At 50.6% G+C, this 19,701-nt stretch overlaps 2 protein-coding genes across 2 annotated transcripts; both read left to right on the top strand.

Annotated features, from left to right (window-relative positions):
- Positions 1 to 12,614: 12,614 nt before the first annotated feature.
- Positions 12,615 to 12,884, top strand: IUM83_02487 (uncharacterized protein; the record flags this gene model as incomplete). Its single annotated transcript, XM_067926412.1, has 1 exon — positions 12,615 to 12,884. One exon carries the CDS (start codon positions 12,615 to 12,617, stop codon positions 12,882 to 12,884), a length of 270 nt encoding a protein of 89 aa, XP_067796476.1.
- A 577-nt stretch (positions 12,885 to 13,461) lies between these two features.
- Positions 13,462 to 18,046, top strand: IUM83_02486 (Voltage-gated Ion Channel; the record flags this gene model as incomplete). The annotated part of the gene is made up of 4 exons (XM_067926411.1): positions 13,462 to 14,449; positions 14,537 to 14,581; positions 17,765 to 17,950; positions 18,036 to 18,046. 4 exons carry the CDS (start codon positions 13,462 to 13,464, stop codon positions 18,044 to 18,046), a joined length of 1,230 nt encoding a protein of 409 aa, XP_067796475.1.
- Positions 18,047 to 19,701: the final 1,655 nt, after the last annotated feature.

The following is a 19,701-nucleotide window of genomic DNA, read 5'->3' as shown; positions in this document are numbered from 1 at the left end:
GTCGTCCATCTTTTGGCTTTCTTCCCAGCAGACAGGAGCAATGACCTTCATCACAAACCATGAAAGGGGCTTCGTGGACACCTGAAGCACGCATGAAGTTCGAATAGCACGAGGCATTTCTGCTAAAAGCTCTTCGTAGTTAACGCCAGCATGAGAGGACCAGAGAGATGTCATGAAGGCGTACGTTCGTGCTTTCAGTCGATCACTAAGACGAAGACGTGCCATATAGAGCTCGACAGCGATGTAGTTCTTGCGAAAGCCTACCTCCAGTCCAATGTACGAAATGAAAAGGCTGGCAAGCTCACCAATGACGTAACTCATGACGATGAGACCTACGAAAGACATACCGATGTGGAAGGCATAAAGTGGTGCAGTCTCGGGCTCCGGGCAGTAAGCTTTCTTGACGAATGTCACCATTGCGAAGAATAACCCGCGCAGAAGGCGGAGAGCAAGCTGCGAAGACGATGGGTTCTGTGGGTCACAGATGACTAGTTCTTGAGATGGCAGCCACGCATCCCATTCCACCCCAAAGCCTGTATCCATCGACACTGCCAAATATGCGCAAGCCACCCAGTAGATACCCAGCAGATACCCCATCCACACGTGCCAAAAGCTAGTCCTCTCGTTGTCTGTGCTGCGTCGGTTTAGCTCGTTGAAATAGCTGCCGAGATTGAGAATCTTGATGCAGCGCAGTAGTTTGAACCATGGACTACAACTCAGTACTGCCAAAACGTCATAAAAGGGAATGGCTGCGAGGATATCCCACAACATTCGCTCCTTCTTGTATACACTTTGCAGCTTTTGATCGTATAGTTCCATCGAATCTTGCGCCTCGCGAACGTGCCAACTGAACCACAAATCCACTACGAAAGCGACTTCGCAAAGTATCCCAAGAACAATCACGAGAATGGGGACTACTGCTCTGCGATTCATAGCATCCATTGTGAGCTGGTAGGGCACCATGACAGCGACAAACATGGTGCAACAGATGATAAACCGCAGCCAAAAGTGGTGGGACTTGCTTTGCACTGGAACACCGTGAATAAACCCATCGAGAACCTGAAAGAGGGGTTTCTGAACATGCTGGTCTATTAACCCCACCGGCATTGGGAGGATCCGACTGTTGCGTCCACTATCACTACGCTGCATGCGCACGTGGAATCGAGCACCCTTTAACCCCTCGGCGCGCTCGTTGACAATGTCTGAGCGAGATAGCGATCTTCCACCCGTAACAAGCATCCCACGTCGCTGCTCTTCGCGTGAAAGCTGCTCCAGTCGTGCTTGCTCGCGATGGATATTAGCGATATGAATGACCTTTTCCTTCCACTTGGGGTACCTTTCAAAGACTAGCTCCAGCGATTCACGCGACAGTCTGTACAGTATACACGACGTCTGTGCCTGGATGTAGGCATCGCGCTCACCGTTCGTGAAGAGTCCATTTTCACCGAAGTACCTTCCGGGGAATATCTCGTTCATCTTCTTCAGTTGGCCTGGAATGTTGATCTGTTGCCAACTATTATCGATGTCCTCCGGTGTCGGCCCAGCCTGAGAGGGGGCATTGTCTCCTCCGCTTGCTTTGCTTGCCACTGCATCTGCAACTACTCGGAAGGTAGGTCTGGAGCGCTTCGCTAGCTGTATGGGTAGAAGAACGTCAAGGATGCCCGTAAACACGAAGAACATGTCACTGCCGCAGTCACCGAATCGGAATACATACTCGCCGCGCGAAACCAGCACCTGCGTGAACTGCGAGACGAGCATTCGCGTGATCGATATCTCCATTCCAGCAAGAAAGTCCACTTTTTCAATCATCGGTTTTAAGTACACGAGTCGGATATCTGTGAGCAGGGATGGAGGCAAACATTCTCCAAGTAGATGCTCCTGGGTGATCGTGTGGTACCGTTTAAACAGTAAAAACGTTTTGACCCTCTCTTGTAGGGTACTCGGGATCTTGAAATGCTCTAGCATGTGTCGCGCCGCACCCATCTTGACGTTAAACTACTTGCTTTCGGAGCTGGTAAGTTCGATAATATCTGTAAGATTTCCAATCACATATGCAAACACGAAGACACCTGCGGTCATTGTCACCACGCTGAAAATGCATTGAGCAGTGGTTTGTGGATATTCAGACTCGCCCGAAGACGACATGAGGCCAAACGACCAGTAGAGAGATGCCATGTACTGAAGCATAAGAGGTCCGTTCTCCAACTTCTTAGACGGTAGCCAAGGATTCTCACCGAATGCAGTCTGATTGATGCTTGGATCCGAGCTGTCCTTGGCCTTGGGGATCGCCACCCCAGAGGCAAAGTTGAACCAGATGCACCCCAGGATGTGAGAGAGCATGAACGTGTAGTAGAGCAGTTTGAATAAGTGAAGCTCCGTCGTGCGCTTTAGATAACGCGTCTCGAGCGCATGAAGTTGCTTAGGGACTTTGAACAACCTCAACAGTTTGTTGATATTCAGTAGATCCCATCGCTTGTATTGCACCACGCCCCAGTTGACAGCGTAGAGCGGCATTAGAGCAACAATATCCAAGGCAAAAGCCCTCGATCGGAAGTATTGGTGCTTGATGCGGTGAATATCCATTACTTTATTCCCATACTCGTAAAACCCAAGACGTGATCGAATGAAGACATCTAAAAAGAAGGAACACTCTAAGAAGAGCATGAGCGAGTCCACCTTTTTGTGCCCACCTTGAAGAGGAAAGCATGCTTGAAACATCACTACCACCCATTGTGTCGTCATTACCATGAACAGCCACGTTTCCCACGCCAAGGTGAACAGCGAGTCCGGGTCGTACACTGTTGTGAATATGCTTCTTAGACTAAGGTTCGCCTTGTGTAACATGCTCTTGACTTGGTTGTGATCCTCTTTGTCAGCATGAACATGTAAGCTAGCGAGTTCGCTGCTCATCAGTCTTCGATCCACTATTAGAAGTTCAGCTTTCAGTGGTTGAAAAATCGCTTCCATTGCTCGTAGTTGGTCACGAGAAACAAAGAGCAGGATACAACCGCTGTTAGCGCTCACATGCTCCATGTACCCTTCCCCACGCTCTTGCTGCGTAAGTGTTGCAGTGCCAAAGTATCCACCTCGACGTATTTTAGTCGGAGGCCCCCCCATTTTCACGGCGCAAACCTCTCCCTCGAGAACAAAAAACATCCCAGTGACGTAGTCACCATGGCGGTACACGGTCTCCCCTTGGCCGTATAAGACAAAACTGGCATTTTCCACCATGACTTCTTCTAGCTTGTCTCGTACAGGATGCACACCCTGTAGTAGTGCTAGTGTCTGCAAAACTGGCGCACAAATGCTTCGCAACAATTCCAGACGCATCGACCGTGGCAGATCTGCCAGTAAATCCCGGATTACTGCGCCACGGTGTGAGGACCACCAATAATCCAGAAAAGACTTGACACGGTGGTGAATCACTAACGGGGCCTTCTGACGTCGAAGAAAGAGTTGTATCCGAGTGCTGGTCTCGAAAAATTGCTTCTGTTCGAAGGCAGAGGCAGTGAAGCGTTTCTGCACGTTGTCCACCACAACGCCCGATACCAGGAAACCTCCAAGCATGAGAACCAAAGCTGCTACGAGTTGAAAGTCGCTTGTTGGTTCTACTGTTTTACCAGGCGACGCAAGTACCCCGACGGAGTAATACAGCGAACGAAAGTATTCCATAGCAGTGATTTCCTCTAACTCAGCTCGGCTCGTGCTTTCATCGAATATTACGCCGTTGCAGTTTTCCAAGTGCGTCGCGTTCAGTCGGCGTAGGCAAAGGCTGGTGGGGCACACCCACGCTTCGTTTTCGTTCGGGTCAAATCCCTCGACGTACGAAATGCCAAAGTATACGCAGGCTACAACGTGGAACATCATGAAGAATAGGATGATAAGCAACACAAGCTGCCGCCTGCTATTCAATTGGATGAAGCGGTCGACTTCTTTTATGTGTCGCTTCAAATGAAAGACGCGTAGGAGGCGCGGCAACCTCATAACCCCATATTTGTTCGTGCACAAATATTCATAAGGCATCGCACAAAGCAGGTCGAAAAGGAAGCCCGTCCTTAGGTATCGATGGGCACTCAGCTTTGGGTCCATAACTTTATCAGACTCAATCATGTAGGAGAGATTCAAATTCAACACGAGGTCAAGAAGCAGTCCAATGTTTGAGATGGAGTCGATGGATTGAGTCGCCCATGAAGGTCGCTGCCACAATGGAAAAATCACTTGAACGGGGATCATGATCCAGCAATAGCAAAGATTTGAGAAATGCAGCAATAGCCACCACATGCGTACAGGTGATTCAAAATCGATGCACCTCTGGAGAAGGACCAGACGCCACAACCCGTGACGCTTGTATACCTGTTTCATTTTTGATCCTTGACGTTGCTCAAACAGTGGAGGCTCTTGATCTTGTTTCAGTGTCAGTGTGTGCGAGAGGAGATCGTCCATTGACAGCATCGTCTCAGTTTTGGTCTCTCGTGACGGATGCTCGTTGCTAGTGGGTTTATTCCCTGGTGGAGGGAGATCCTGCACTAGCGGACCAATTGAGTTTTTCTTCGACTGCTTTCGCGAGATGCTGATTCGTTGGGAAGACAGGAAGATGCTTCCTCTCGACGACCCTCGAGCTCTTGCCAACGCCCCCGCTATACCTCCTGTGGTAACGGAAGCTCGGCGGAGAGCTATCCTTCTGGAATTGCTTCGAGACGAGACGGAAGTACTCGAGGTATTACTCCCCGATTCTTCTTCACTGAAATTCAGCTGTCTAAGAATGTCTTTTACGTGGACTGCGATTACAGACGCGCAATCTGGATACCCCTCGAGCACGCGCTCGCAATGGAAGCGAGAAAGCTTGTACAAAATCGAGTATGTAGTTGAGATCACCGTGGCGGTGCAGGGCATTGACGAGAATACAAAAAGTTCGCCGAAACATGTGCCCTTCCTCATTTCCAGCACGGTCACGGATCTGGCCATAACGGCCAGAACACCTGATCGGACGACGTACATAGCGCTCCCGTGGTCGCCTTCTGAAAACAGCGTAGTCTGGGCTGGCACAGCATCTAATTCAAGCAGACTCGTCATAGCTATGATAAACTGGTCATTGCAGCCGACAAAAAGTGAGATTTGGGCAAGTGTCGACTTAAGAAGCTCCACCTGGATGTCGTTAGCAATGGACGGACACAAAATCTTCGCGGTTTCTCTGTCTGCCGATTCGGCATCTGTGTAGTAGCGCTGACGGCACAGCAAAAGTCCTATTAGCTTATAGAATTGAAATGCCTATGCAATGCGCCACATACCTTTAAATACTCGATTGCTTGGGTTTGTAGACTTTCCGGCACGTGGTGGAATGAGAGCACATGGACGAGTTGATTGATGCGTGAACTCATCGCTTCAGCGTTTCCACTTTCGCATTTCGAAATCACGAAAATTGTGGCGCATAGCGTCGTGAACATTGAAAAGCCGCAGAGTGAAACCAAAATCGTGAACAGGAATTCGGAGCTGTGGCGCGGCAGTTCCCCTTCAAAAAGACCCGTCATGATCCCGACGCTCCAGTATAATGACACCAAATAATCTCGATGCAACGAATCATCGTGCGACAAGTCACTCGGCAGCCAGTGATCAGTACGGCTGTCATCTTTCCCGAAAATGTAGCGTATACAAGCTAGGACGTGCGCCAGATACATGGTAGATACCAGAACCTTGAGAAGCTTCAGCACCGCGAAGTGTTTTGCGTAGAATTCATCAACACCTGATACAAGATGCGGAAGCCGCGACCACCGCAGAAGCTTCAAGAAAAGCAACTTGTTCACCAACTCAGGATAACCTATTACCAGAACTTGAGTTGGCACAGTAGCGATAAAATCCATTGCAAATTGGCGCGAGCGCAGATATCTTCTGGCGGTGCGTTTCTTGTCGCGAATGAGGTTTCCATCCAAGTAGTAGCCCATGTGCGCTTGAACTAATAAGTCTGCTGCGAATACAAAATCGCACACGACCACCACCACGAAAAAAGTCGAGATAACGCTCACGACCTCGGGCTGGAAGCATAAAAAGTATGGCAGCGCAAATGCCTCTAGGAGAAGGCAGAGCAGAAGCGCCTGGTCCCAGAGTTTAACGGCTCTCGCATTCGGATCGAAAGCATTTTGGCGGTCTTCTGCCAAAACTTTCCCCACTCTCGTGTGCAGACTGAAGGAGCCGCGTGCGCGACCTACGGATCGGCGACCTCGGGACATTATCCAAGATTGCAGATCACTACTCCGACTCGCCACACTGCTCCTTGTACTGACCCTGCTCCTGGCACTCATCTTGCTCTTGGCGCTCATTCTGCTCTTCGCGCTCGCCTTGCTGTTCACGCCACCCCTCATCATCTTGCTGCATTCAAAGCAATGCGAGGTCTTGGTGACCAAACAAAAAATAGTTCGTTAGCGAAGTATGTCTGAGCTCAGTCCCCCACTCAGCGCACCCGGTTGGCAAACTCCAGCGCAAAAAATAAAAGCCACCACCTCAGGACATCTATTCTCGCTCGCATGGATGGAAAGGGGTGCGCGAAGTCAGTTTCGTAGGCTGCCACGAAACAAGGCAATTAATAAAACCATCACTGACCGCTGGCCACTCTAGCCTCAATAATTTACTTGTCTACCAGGTCACCAGCCGACCCTTCTCAAGCAAATTCAACCACAGACTGGGGTCTGTAGTAACCTAACCGGCATTATATGTGTTGTGACCCAACCAACTGCACATTTCTCCAGTATCGATGGGGCGGTTACAGAAGTGTTGAGTTCGTCAGGCACCAAGCAGGTGGACTTACGTCGAAAATAGCACCTCAATACCGGCGCACAAACTCACACACCTGCGTCGTCCTTGCCGTCGTCGAACGTGTCCTCAGGAAGAACGTTGCTCAACAAAACTTTGCTATTGCCGCCCTTGATGGTTGTTCTACCGGTTCGGGTAGTTTTTCGGGCTGGTCTCTAGGATTTTGGAGTTAACGGCTCCGCTGTGATCTTAGCTGCTGAGAGAATAGCGCTGCTTGGCGCACCGAAGCTTGCTTTCCAGTCGAGCGGGTCGGTCGCCAGGATTATATGGAGCAGGGGGGCAAACACCTCAAAGTAGCACTGGGGTGTATCCAGACCCTCAAGCATTTCACCAATGTGTGCAGGTAGCTCTCCCCATTCTGCATTGACAGTGGAGAATTTCTTGGAGGTGGATTCGGTTTTTGTCGCACCCGCTGACTTACCATTGCTATGTTGCAAAAGTTGCTTTCCTGACCCGTCCATGTTAGCGATGATGCCCGATGCGTCGAACGAAGCAGACCCTTCAGCGCTCCACATCGTGGACATGGCTGTTAACTCAGCGTTCAAGACAACAGCAGACGCAGGAAACGAAGCATCTGCGTCAGTGTCAGCGTCTGCGTGCTCACTACCAGCTAAAGTAGTCGGACACAGGTCTTGGATTTCCTGAAGAGTACGTAGCAGTGCCGTACCCCAGCGCTCTTCCATGTCCGATTTTAAGCACGACTCAATCTGTTGCGACTTCAATAATCTGTGTGCTGCGTTGCAAACGTTCAGCGCCAGATGTGTAAAAGGGTATTTGTGCAGCACTTGAGCAAAGGCTTCAGAGCTAAGTGATAGCAGATCGCACGCTCGCACAGTACGGAAATTGTAAGGGCTAATACTGCAGGCGAGTAATCCACGCTCGCCGAAGTAGCTACCGTCCCGAAGGCCAAGGGGGCGATGGATGAGGGAGCGGCTATCCATTTTCAGGTGCCCTTTGATCACAAAGTACATCGCGCGAACAACATTGTCTTCTGTCACAACGTTCTCATCGCGGGGGTAGCTCTCGAATCGCAGTCGGTTGGCCAGCGATAGAGTAAGTGCGTCGATGCTTTCATCTCCCTCCCAGCACAACGGAGTAGCAACTTTCATAATGAACCAGTCCAAAGGTTTTTTAGACGCGTGAAGAACACACGAAGCGCGGATATCACGCGGCATTTCCGCCAAAAGCTCCTCGTAATTGACACCAGCGTGAGAGGACCACAGCGACGTCATAAAGGCATTCGTACGCAATTTAAGTTGATCACTGACATGTAATCGTCTCAGGTATAACTCGACAGCGATGCAATTCTTGCGAAACCCCACTTCGAGGTTAATGTATGATATGAAAAGACTTGCGAGTTCGCCAATCACGTAGGACATAACTAGGAGTCCAATGAATGCCATCACAATGTGGAATCCGAGAAGCAATGCCGTTGTAGGCGTAGGAATGTAGGTTTTTTTTACGAGTGTAGTGACTGCGAAGGAGAGTCCACGCAAAAGGCGGAGCGCTAACTGCTTGGCTGACGGGTTTTCGGGGTCTGCGATCTGCAACTGCTGCAATGGTAGCCAGTCTTCCCAATCCGAGGCGAAGCCTGCTTTTGTAGCTACTGCTAAGTAGGCACAAGCCGCCCAATAAATTACTAGTAAGTACAATAACCACACATGCCAGAAGCGTGTAATCTCGCTGGCAACGCTGCGGCGATTCAACTCATTCAGATATATCTTAATGTTGAAGATTTTGAGGCAGCGCAATATTTTGAACCACGGGTTGCACTTGAACAAAGACAGCATGTCGTAGAAAGGAATTGCGGCAACGAAATCCCAACGCAGTCGCTCCTTCCGGTACGAACTCCTCAGATTTTCGTCGTAAAGCTCCATGGCATCTGATGACTCGCGAATATGCCAGCTGACCCATATGTCTAGAGCGAAAACGACCTCACACGACAACTCGGAAACTTTCACAATTGTTGTCGTTGTGGTTGTTCGGTCCATTGCGTCCATTGTGAGCTCGTATGGTATCAGCATGGAAACGTAAGCGGTGCAGAACACGATAAATCGGAGCCATAAGAGGTGAAACTTACTCTGCACCTCCGCACCATGAATAACGATCTGACCAAAGCTGATGAGAGGCTTGAGCATCCTTCGATACGTCCAAGGCGGGCCGTTATCATTAGTCTCTGGACTGTGGATTCGTTGCAAACCCGTGTGGCACCGCTTCTCCTTCAAACTCTCCGCGTGCCAATTCATGATATCTGAGCGCGACAGCATGTTAGCGACCGTGGCCAGTCCGTGCCGCTGCTCTTTGCGCGAGAGATGAACAAGTCGCGCTTGCTCCCGGTGAATATTAGCAATACGCATCACTTTTTGCATCCACTTTGGGTATCTCGCGAACACAAGTTCCAGCGATTCGCGCGATAATCTATACACGATGCACGATGTATGCGCCTGAATATAAGCATCGCGCTTTCTGTTGATGAAAAGCCCATTTTCGCCGAAATAACTGCCATCCGATATCTCATTAATTTTCTTCAAGTCGTGTTTGCCTTGTTTACGCTTCATACCACCGATAATGTCATCCTGTAGTGGGCCAGCATGTATTGATATGCGGTCTCGAATATCCTTTCGGCCGGCTAAAATTTCTGCAACAGCCTTGAACGTCGTCTTCGCAGGATGTCCCACCCGGGAGGGTAACAACACATGAAGCACCCCGGTGAAAACAAAGAACATGTCACTTCCGCTTTCACCGTGTTTAATCACGAATTCACCGCGAGAAACGAGAACTTGTGTGAACTGGGAGACGAGCATTCGGGTGATTGAGGACTCCATACCCCTCAGGAACTCTACTTTATCAATCATAGGTTTTAGATAAACTAGGCGGATATCAGTAAGCAGCGAAGGTGGTAGGCAGCGCACAAGGATGTGCTCCTCTGTAATAGTATGATGGTGTTTGAAGAGTAGGAATGTCTTCACGCGCTCCTGGAGAGCATCTGTCATAGCAAAGTGGTCTAGCATTTGGCGCACAGCACCCATCTTGGCGTTGAAGTCCTTCACCTGAGAACTTGTCAGATCAATTATATCGGAAAAGTTGCCCACCACATAAGCGAATAGGAAAAAACCAGAGGCCATGGTGACCACGCTGAAAATACTTTGAGCTGTGGTTTGCGGAAACGCGGAGTTGCCCGAAGATGACATTAGCCCGAAGGACCAGTAGAGAGACGCCATATATTGTAGCACCACTGTTGCATTCTCCAAGCTTTTAGCCGGTAGCCATGCGTCGTTCCCAAATGTTGTCAACTTGACGGGTGAACTAAAGCTAGGAATTGCAGTCTTGGATGCGAAGTTAAACCACACACAAGCCAGAAAATGCGACAACATGAACGTATAGTAAAGGAGCTTAAACAAATGTAGCTCCGTTGTCAGCTTCAGGTATCGAATTTCGAGGGTTTGCAACTGCCTGGGGATTTTGACGAGCCGCCGCAGCTTGTTAGTGTTGAGTAGATTCAGTCGACCACGGGCAGGCATTTCCCAGTTGATGGCATACAACGGAAGTAAGGCAATGATATCCAAAACGAAGATCACCGACTTCAGGTAATTTCGCTTGATGCGTTGCAGGTCCATTATTTTGTTCCCGTACTCATAAAATCCAAGTCGTGTTCGGACTATAATATCCAACAGAAATGTTAGCTCCAGAAAAATCATTAGAGCATCGGCATTCTTATGCCCGTCTTCCAGCGGAAAACACGCTTGAAAGGTGACCAGTACTAATTGTATCGTCATCGTCATGAATCCCCACGTCTCCCACAATAAAGCAAACGTAGAGTCGGGATCGTGAACACGAGTGATAGGCCTTCCCTGTCGTGGTAACTCGTTCAAGGCGGACATTGTTGCTTGACTTTCAGGGTTTTCACCTTGGATTCTGTCAACAGACTTATCTGAGAATTTTTTACTGACTTGTCGCTGACCAAGCGAAAGCAGCTCTGCGCTTAGTCCAGGAAACATCGTTTCCATAGCTTGCAGCTGGTCTCGAGAAACAAACAACAGGATGCAGCCACTGGCAGCACTTACATGCTCTGTGTAGCTATCCCCACCCTCTTGCTGTGTCAGTGCTGCTTCGCCGAAAACGCCTCCTCGGGGTACTGCACATGGTGAACCTCCCATTTTTACTATACTCACCTCCCCTTCCAATAGAAAGAATACCCCCATAGCGTAGTCACCGTGGCGATAGACGGTCTCGCTTTGACCATACAATACAATTTTGGCGTTTTCAACCAAAATTTCATCAAGGTTTTGACCAGCTGAGTGTACTCCGTGCAGTTGTCTTAGTGTTAAACTTATGGGTGTACAGATACTCCGCAGCAGTTCTAAACGAATTGATCGAGGTAGATCCGCAAGCAGCTCGCTGATAACTGCACCACGATGGGACGACCACCAATAATCGAGGAAAGACTTGACGCGGTGGTGAATAAATAATGGGAAGTTTTGGAGGCGTAAAAAAAGCCGAATGCGCGTGCTTGTCTCGAAAAATTCTTTTTGCTCGAACGCGGAGGCTGTAAAGCGTTTCTGCACGTTGTCCACGATGATAGCTGCTATTAAGAACCCACCCAGCATAAAAATCAGAGCCACAGTCAACTGAAGACTACTGGTCGGCTCAACGCTATTCCCTGGAGATGCGAAAACTCCTACAGCGAAATATTGGGATCGGAAATACTCCAACGCGCCGATGACTTCTAGTTCACTTCTGTTCGCATTTTCGTCGAATATTGTGCCGTTGCAGTTTTCCAGGTGCGTTGCATTAAGCCGGCGAAGACATAGACTGACTGGAGATATCCATGCTCGTTTATCGTTCGGACTAAACCCTTCAACATACGATATTCCGAAGTGAATACACGTAACTATGTGGCATATCATAAAAAAACAGCACTCCCAGTAGTAGCAATTGCCGTTTGCTGCTTGAATGGATGAAATGTGAAACTTCTTTCAAATGCCGCTTCAGAAGCAGCACGCGTAGAAGACGTGGGAGCCGCATTAATCCGTATCTCTGCACGTATAAATATTCATAAGGGAACGCGCACATCAAATCGAAGAATATTTCGCCCTTGAGGTATCGCTTCGCGCAAAGTTTTGGGTCTATAATCTTATCGGAATCAGCCGAAAAAGACAAATTCAAATTCAGAACGAGATCTAGGAAGAGTCCAGCATTCGAGATGAAGTCTATTGTCTGAATCACCAACGTTGGTCGCTGCCACAGCGGGAATGTAATTTGAACGGGAACCATAAGCCAGCAATAAAATAGGTTGGACAAGAGTAACAAGAGCCACCACATTCGCGTTCGAGATTGATGATCGATGCATCTTCGTAGCAACAGCAGTCGCCATATTCCATGATGCTTGTAAACATGAGACGCGGTAGGACCCTGTTGATGCTGAAGTCGAGTCGGGGTGTTTGTCCTTACAAACGGTGTTGGCGAGAAATGATCATTATCCTTTATCGACGATGGCATCACATCCGCTGTAATTCCGCGCAAATATGATCCAGTATACATGTGCGCCCTTTTCCGCCGATGAACATCTTGTTCTGTCCGGTTTATGGAACCTTTTCTCACCAGCCACGGTACCACGCTACTTTTCCTTCTCGATAGCGCTTTCACCAGACTCGATGTTCCGGTTATAATTCGAGCAGCACTGGAGGATCGGCGGTTTCTTGGATTTCCTGCAGGGATACTGGAAGCGGAGGACGAGTCTTCGCTGGCATTGTCATCCTTACTGTTGTTTAATTTGCGCAGCATGTAGTCGATATGAGTCGCAATCACAGCTGCAGGACCAAGAGCAGCAGCAGCTGGCTCCAGGCCCTCCAGACCCCAGAGTTCGGGTCCAGGGGTCCTCGGCCGGCACGTGGGCCACGCGCGTGTGCAGGCTGAAGGAGCTGTGCACGCGGCTGACGGAGCGCCGGCTCACGGACGTCAGCCACGAGCGCTTGTCGCTGGCCTTGCTGCGGCTCACGGGCGGCGTCGTGGCGGCCGGCTCCGCCATCTCCGCCATGGCCGGCGAGGACTGCGAGCGAGGCGAGCAGGCGATGATATAGTAATACGTTGGCTAGCTATAATAGCAGCGCATGTTCGTCTGTTTTAATTTTAGCTTTTTGGCGGAAGTGGATTGGGAGACTGGACCAACTAGAACTGTATCCCCCGTCACGATTTGAACTCGACGCTTGTGCATTTTGTCGCTTTCTACAACCAGCCTTGTGGACCTGTAGAAATACATTCCCTGTCTGATTTGCTATTCTGATGTCTACTCTACTGCATTCTATAATCCGAATGCTGTCGAGCGTCCAGGCAGAGAGAGAGAGAGCGAGACCACCGCGACGCCGAAACTGCTGCAGCACAGATGGACCCTCGGCGGACAAGGCGAGACACTAGCATAGACAGACTCCTCCGGGCCCCATCAAAGCCCATCAAAGCCCAACTGCCTGCCATGCGCCAGGCTTCTTGCCTGGCTCGGTCGCGGCCTCGTCGCGAGTGGCACTGGGCGAAACCAACGTCCTCGCCAGCGCTCCATCGCACCCTTGCGGCTAAACTTGGGGCGGCCACGGCGTGAAACCCCCGCCCTCCCGCGCAGCAGCAGCAATTGCAGCAATTGCAGCAGTTGATGGTCCTGGCAGGATGACGCAAAAGGTTTACGCGGCGGGCGGCGGCCCGAGACCCTCGTCCGTGGCCGCGACCGCGGCGACGGGGCCGCCCCTGGGAGAGTGCCCCACCGCGGACTACCGGCCGAAGCCCAAGCTGTCGAGACCCCACCGCCGGCCGTGGCGCCTCGCGTGCCTTCGGGCGGTAGAACCGCTGCAGCGCGCGTACAAGCGCCTGTCCTGGACGACGCGGCAGACCGTCCGGGCCGCCATCAGCCTCTACGCCGCGCTCTACGTGTTCCTCACCGTGCCCTTCCGGATAGCCTTCTACTACGACCCGTACGGGCGACCGGACTTGCACCGCTGGACCCAGGCGCTGAGCTACTACGCGGCGCTGGACGCCGTCGCCGATGTGATCGGAGTCGTGGAGTTCGTGCGCTTCTACCAGCTGCAGAGGGGTCTTTTCGCGCGACTCGGGGGCTCGGACGTCCGAACAGGCTCGCGGAACGAGAGCATGTTCCGGTCCATGAAAGTCATGACGCGCACGCCGTCGTTCAACATGATGCATCGCGGGAAGACCAAGTGGACGCTGGCGTCGATTGCGCAGTCTGCGGCGGCGCGCGGCAGCGCTGCGGACGACTCGCTGTCTCGGCAGAATTTCGTCCGGGCGCGCAAGATTGAGCTGCTGCTGGAGATTGTGGCGTTGCTGCCGCTGGAGGTAATACCCTACGCCTGGGGGGCGTACAACGCGCTGCACGTGGTGCGCATCACCAAGGTATGTCGACTGTACCGGTTGCGACAATGTCTGGCGAGGTTCGCCGGCATTTACTCCGATCGCACGTGGGTGCAGCAGCTTTCGTCGACGGGCATTGACAGTCTCGTACGCAATATCGCGCTGTGTGCGGGGCTGTGTCACTACGTGGCTTGCGGCTACATGATGATCGCTCATGCCCAGTGTGGCGTTACTCTCGAGGATTGTGATGAGAGCGTGGAGACAAGTTGGGTCGTCCGGGACCGTCTTTTTGGTGCGTCTGTGGCGCGGAAGTATTCGCGAACGCTGTATTGGGCATCGCGGACAATGGTTTTGCTGGGCTATGGCGATGTCACCCCAGTTTCGGACGCCGAGACGTTGTACGCAGTAGCTGTGACGCTCATGGGTGCGCTCTTTGGGTCGTCGCTGCTAGCAACATTTTTATTTATCTTTCGGTTCCGAAATGCACGCTACGCCGCATTTACTACTCACGTGGACAATGCTCGGGAGTACATGCGCTCACAAAACATACCGCGAGCGTTGAGGCGTCAAGTTATCGCCTATTTCACATACTCCTGGAACACGCACCACAGTCTCGACAGTGAGGAAGCGCTGCATCTCATGCCCAAGCATTTACGGGCAAAGGTGGTGTCCACGCTGAAGGCGAGCCGAATAAAACAGGTGCGCTTTCTTGTTAAGGAAAGCGTCGAATTCATTAACTTGCTCGCGGCGGCGCTGGTCCGACGAGTCTATTCGCCAGCGGATCAGATTATTGAGCCGAAGTTTAACGCTCAAATGTTTTTTGTCATTCGAGGTCGCGTGGTTCTCTCTGCATTCGATGGATCCAACTCCAAAGAGTGCCAAACTGGAGATTTTTTTGCAGACACCTGCTTACTCTTTCCAGAAAACTTCGAGGAAAAAGCTGTCGCCAAGACTTTTTGCGAGTTGTACGTACTCGCAAAGGTTAAGTTCGATGATGCCATAGACGACTTCTACAGGGAGACCAAAATTGAAGTTCGTGCTCGAATGGCTGAAACACTGGAAAAATATTCTACACAGTTACGCAAAACCAAGAAGCTGCTAGGAATGCGTAACCGAGGGGGCAGTGGCGGCAGGAGCTCGTTTGCAGGAAGTACGCATAGCATTATGGCTGCAGACGATGCTCGTCACAATCTTGGGTTAAGACAAAAAGTCAGCTGGAAACTTCCCGGGTCGGTTTTCCGTATTCATTGGGATGCAGCTCGCTTAATCGCTATCGTTTACGTCGCCTTCGAAGTGCCCTACTTCTCTGTATTTATCTCAATGAAGGAAGACCACGATATGTTTGGAGAAAAGCCTACATTTAGGCTGAGGTATGCGCTAACGCTGATGGCTGAGGTGTTTTTCGGCGTGCACCTGATTTTGCGCTCACGATACCTAGCGCACTTGGACCCCGTTGTGATGCTTTCCGTGGATGATCCTTACCTTATCTTCGCTGCCTACAAAGCTGATGGGTTTTATCCCGACTTGCTTGCTTGGCTCCCGGTTGGCCTTGTGTTGGAGTCTCTAGCGGCGGCTTCAGGACGTAGCTACTCTTGGTTCTTTCGTTTGTTTCGTTTGCTACGCTTACGGGAAGCTCCGCGCTTACTCTGGAACGTGTGCGACTACTATGGCTTAAGTTCCAAGGCTCATCTTGTCATTTCCTTACTGCTTGGGGTCACGTTCATGCTTCACGTCGTGGGCTGCGTATGGTTTGAAATGGCTTGGCTCCCAAATGTAACCATTTTAGAAGAGGCAGGGGAAAGTGGAATGACAAATCTGACGCGGTTTGATTGTCTGCAAGAGGCTACTCTTTTCGAGAATTGCTCATGGGTAACGTTTGATTGCTATGCTCACATTGGCGACGTTTTCCCAGCACAAGATCCCAAATCGACGTACCAGGCATCTTTTGCTTACATGCGCTCCGTGTACTGGGCTATTGTAACTTTAACAGCTGTCGGCTACGGCGACATCGTTGCATACTCGACACCAGAGAGTTTTTTCGCTGCGTTTTGGATTTTTATTAGCGGAATTATCAACTTTGGCGTCGTGGGTGCAATGTCCAGCACGATTTCAAATGCAATGGCTCCCCAGCATCACCACATCGAAAAGCTGAATACTGTGAATGGTATTCTCGAACGCATGGATATATCTGAAAAACTTAGTGCCGAAATTCGGCGTTTTTATCACCACGAATTCACCGAACGCAAGAAAGCATACGAGTCGCAATTATTGTCAAACCTTCCGGATCAGCTTTGCTACGAAATCTCGTCGCTGCTACACTCCGAGGCTGTCAAAAGTGTCGCTCTGTTTGACTCGGCCAGCATCGAGTTTCTAAAAGAGGTGACGGGAAAATTTCGCCATCGCAGTTATCAAAATGGAGATACTATTTGCCTTGAAGGAGACATCTGTCGCGAATTTATGGTGCTACTACATGGAAGCAAAGTTAATTTGTTCTTTCGTTCACGTAAGGTACCTATCCGCGCTCTTCACGAGGGTGACAGCTACGGAGTAAACGCATTCCTACTGAGGTGTGCCCATCCTGCCACCCTCATAGCAGCCTCCCTCGTACATGCATCCGTCATGACTCGGGAACAGTTTGATGTCATTCAACGCAAGTTCGAAGACGACTTGCGTGATATGAGGGAAGAAGCGCAAGTACTCTGGGCTGAGCAACAGGCTAGTATGCGACGTACCATCCGCAACCTTGAAAAGCTAAAGCTTCAGCCACATTTGATGTCAACGAGTACATTATTTTACCAGGGCGACACGGTAATAGCGAATACCAGTGTTGGAGTTGGAAACCACAAGAAGGTGACACGAGATGCCTATGAAACGCGCAATTTGATCAAAAGTGTGTGGAATGCGACCATTACCTTCTGGAATGTGTACAATACGGTATTTGTAATCCTTCGTATCTGCTTTCACTCGCACTTCCATTTTTCCAGTAGCACAAATGCTGCTGTTTGGATTGCTGATCTTAGCTGTGATGTATGCTTCGTGATTGATATATACATGCGGCTCTTTTACTTCGGTTGCTCCGAAGCCAACCTGGAGAACCTGGTCACGCGAAGCGAAGTGGATAGTCAATACCTTCGGAGCTCGACTTTTAAATGGGATGTTCTCGCGTCCTTACCACTTTACACTCCGTTTCAAAGCTTGGCACTGACCCCTAGTCTGTGTCGACTGCCAAGACTAATTCGCTGCGTGGACCTCTGGGAGTACTTGGACGACGTTATCGTGCAAATTCAACAGCACTTTGCGACTCACAATGTGTCGGCGTATCTGAGCCCCGCCAAATTGATGATTATTCTTGTGCTAGTGGCGCACTACGTTGGCTGCATCTTCTTCTTGGTGTCGGAGCACGAATGCGGCCATGTTGAGAAGTGCTGGATGGCGCACGATCACTTACTGCAGGAATATCACCGTTCCGTCCCAATGCTTTACGCGAAGTCATTCTACTGGGCCATTACAACGCTATTGTTGGTCGGGTCACGAGAAAGCGTTCCGCGCGACGCGGCTGGAACACTTTGGACTAGTTTCACGTGCTTATGCTGCACATTTATCATAGGTCACATTGTGGGCGAGATTTCAGAACTCATTCTCGAACTCGGCAAGGAAACAAAACAATACAAGAGCCGCATCACCAGTTTTGATGGTTTCGCGAAGGAGCACGAGCTACCAGAAGGATTACGCAAAAGAGTTGGCTTTTTCTTCCGTTTACAATTTCAGCACACTGAGGGTCTCGATGTTCATGGTACGATGCAGGACCTCTCAGCAAATCTTCAACTGAAGTTTATGCTTGAAATTTATGGCCACGCTATTGCGCTCCTTCCATTTAGCCGCTTTCTGACACCGTCCCAGGTTAATAATCTGGCGCTCCGACTGCAGTCCGAGCTTTTCATTCCCGGGGATAATATCTTGGTCGAAGGCACCTTTGGGAGTCGACTTTGCATCCTGCGGAAGGGATTGGCTGCTGTGTTTTGGACAAGCTCTGTAACAAGTGTGGCCGTACTTATGGAAGGCGCGGTATTTGGCGAAGTCGCTTTCTTCCTCGCAGCTCAAAGAAGATTAGCAACAGTTAGGGCGACAACTTCTTGCGAAGTCCTTTACATTATTAAGCACGATTGGCAAGAATTGTGGACGACCAGTGGAGACCAGTCAGACACCCAGGTTCAAAGGCACTCGTTGCACGCGATACTCGACTGGGTTCACGCTAGACTCTTTCGCTATCAACGAGCTAGTCTGCGTGCTGCCAATAAATCCAAGGTGCTGCTTGCGGCTCGACGATCGCCTCCTCGATTTCACACGACGGCTGCAGCAGCTACTGGAGCAGTGAAAGCAAAAACACGGCTTTCGGCGGTGCTACTAACCCATGGTCATGATAGTGGTGGGGTTCTTGCCGCACCGCACCCTGCAAAACCAGTTGCGCCAGGTCTGGTTGTCCCTTCAGAAACAAGGCGAGCTTCCATCGCGTCCGAAATACAGCTTCTGGAGAAAAAAACCAAGTATATCCAAGCGAAAACCGAAAAGTGCGCCAAGAAGTTTCACCCCGCTATTGCTGCCCTGCAAGTTTCCCGACGATCATCTTCAGTGATCTCTAGTCGAAGTCTTCGTAACAATGTCACGCATTCGAGCAAAGGAAGAGGTAACTCGAGCGGAATGTACCGCAGCATGATTGGTGATACCGTAGCCCCATTGGTTCATAGTAGCAGCAGCTCCTTTCTTGACATTCGTATCCTCCAGTTCATGGTCGACACCAGCCCAGTAAACAAGCACCTGCGTGACTGTCTATCCGACGACCACCTTCGCAGCATGGAGACCGAGTGCTGGGCGCGGTTCAAGCTTCTTGCATCAGCGCAGTACGGTGTCAGCAAACTACTGACGGAGCTTGCTCCAACGGAAACGGCATTCATGCACACGTCGGCAGTGGTAGGGGGCGGTTCTGGTTTGGATCGACAGGTCAAGATTAATCCAGCTCGAAATAAACTACTTCGAGCTCGATCATTTCGCTACGATGAGCATGCCAGCCGGAAGCGAGAAGTGCACCATCAAGTGATGGTTACGCTGATTAATAAGCGCTCGGCTGCACCAGAAGCCGTAAGAAAGTGGAAGGCTCTAGCTATTGCAGCTGCGCCAGCGCTTGGCGCTCGGATATCGAGGGAGAGTGGAGGTGCGACGCGCGGTCGTCGGTTTTCAGTTTTGCAGCAAGTAAACGTCCAACAGGGACAGCAACAGCAACAGCAACAGCAACAGCCAACTTCAGTCCCATCGGAGCAGGCAAAAAGACTGGGCCGCATGATTCGCTGCCGTTCACTGCCCAACTTTGGTCGCGCCTTTTTTGAAAAAATGCGGCGCGAGGATGACGGTCACTTGGCGATGAGCAGCACCCAGGCAGGTATTGATTTTGAAATCCTACAGCGTTGCCAACGCCCAGAGTACTCTACACAGCTCATGCTGTTCAACCGGTATCGGCTGTGGAGAGACCGCAGCCGGTCTTCTGTTCTA

Source organism: Phytophthora cinnamomi, assembly GCF_018691715.1.
Source record: "Phytophthora cinnamomi strain GKB4 chromosome Unknown Contig16, whole genome shotgun sequence".
NCBI classification, from domain to species: Eukaryota; Oomycota; class Peronosporomycetes; order Peronosporales; family Peronosporaceae; genus Phytophthora; species Phytophthora cinnamomi.
This window is presented reverse-complemented; position numbering and strand designations above follow the sequence as displayed.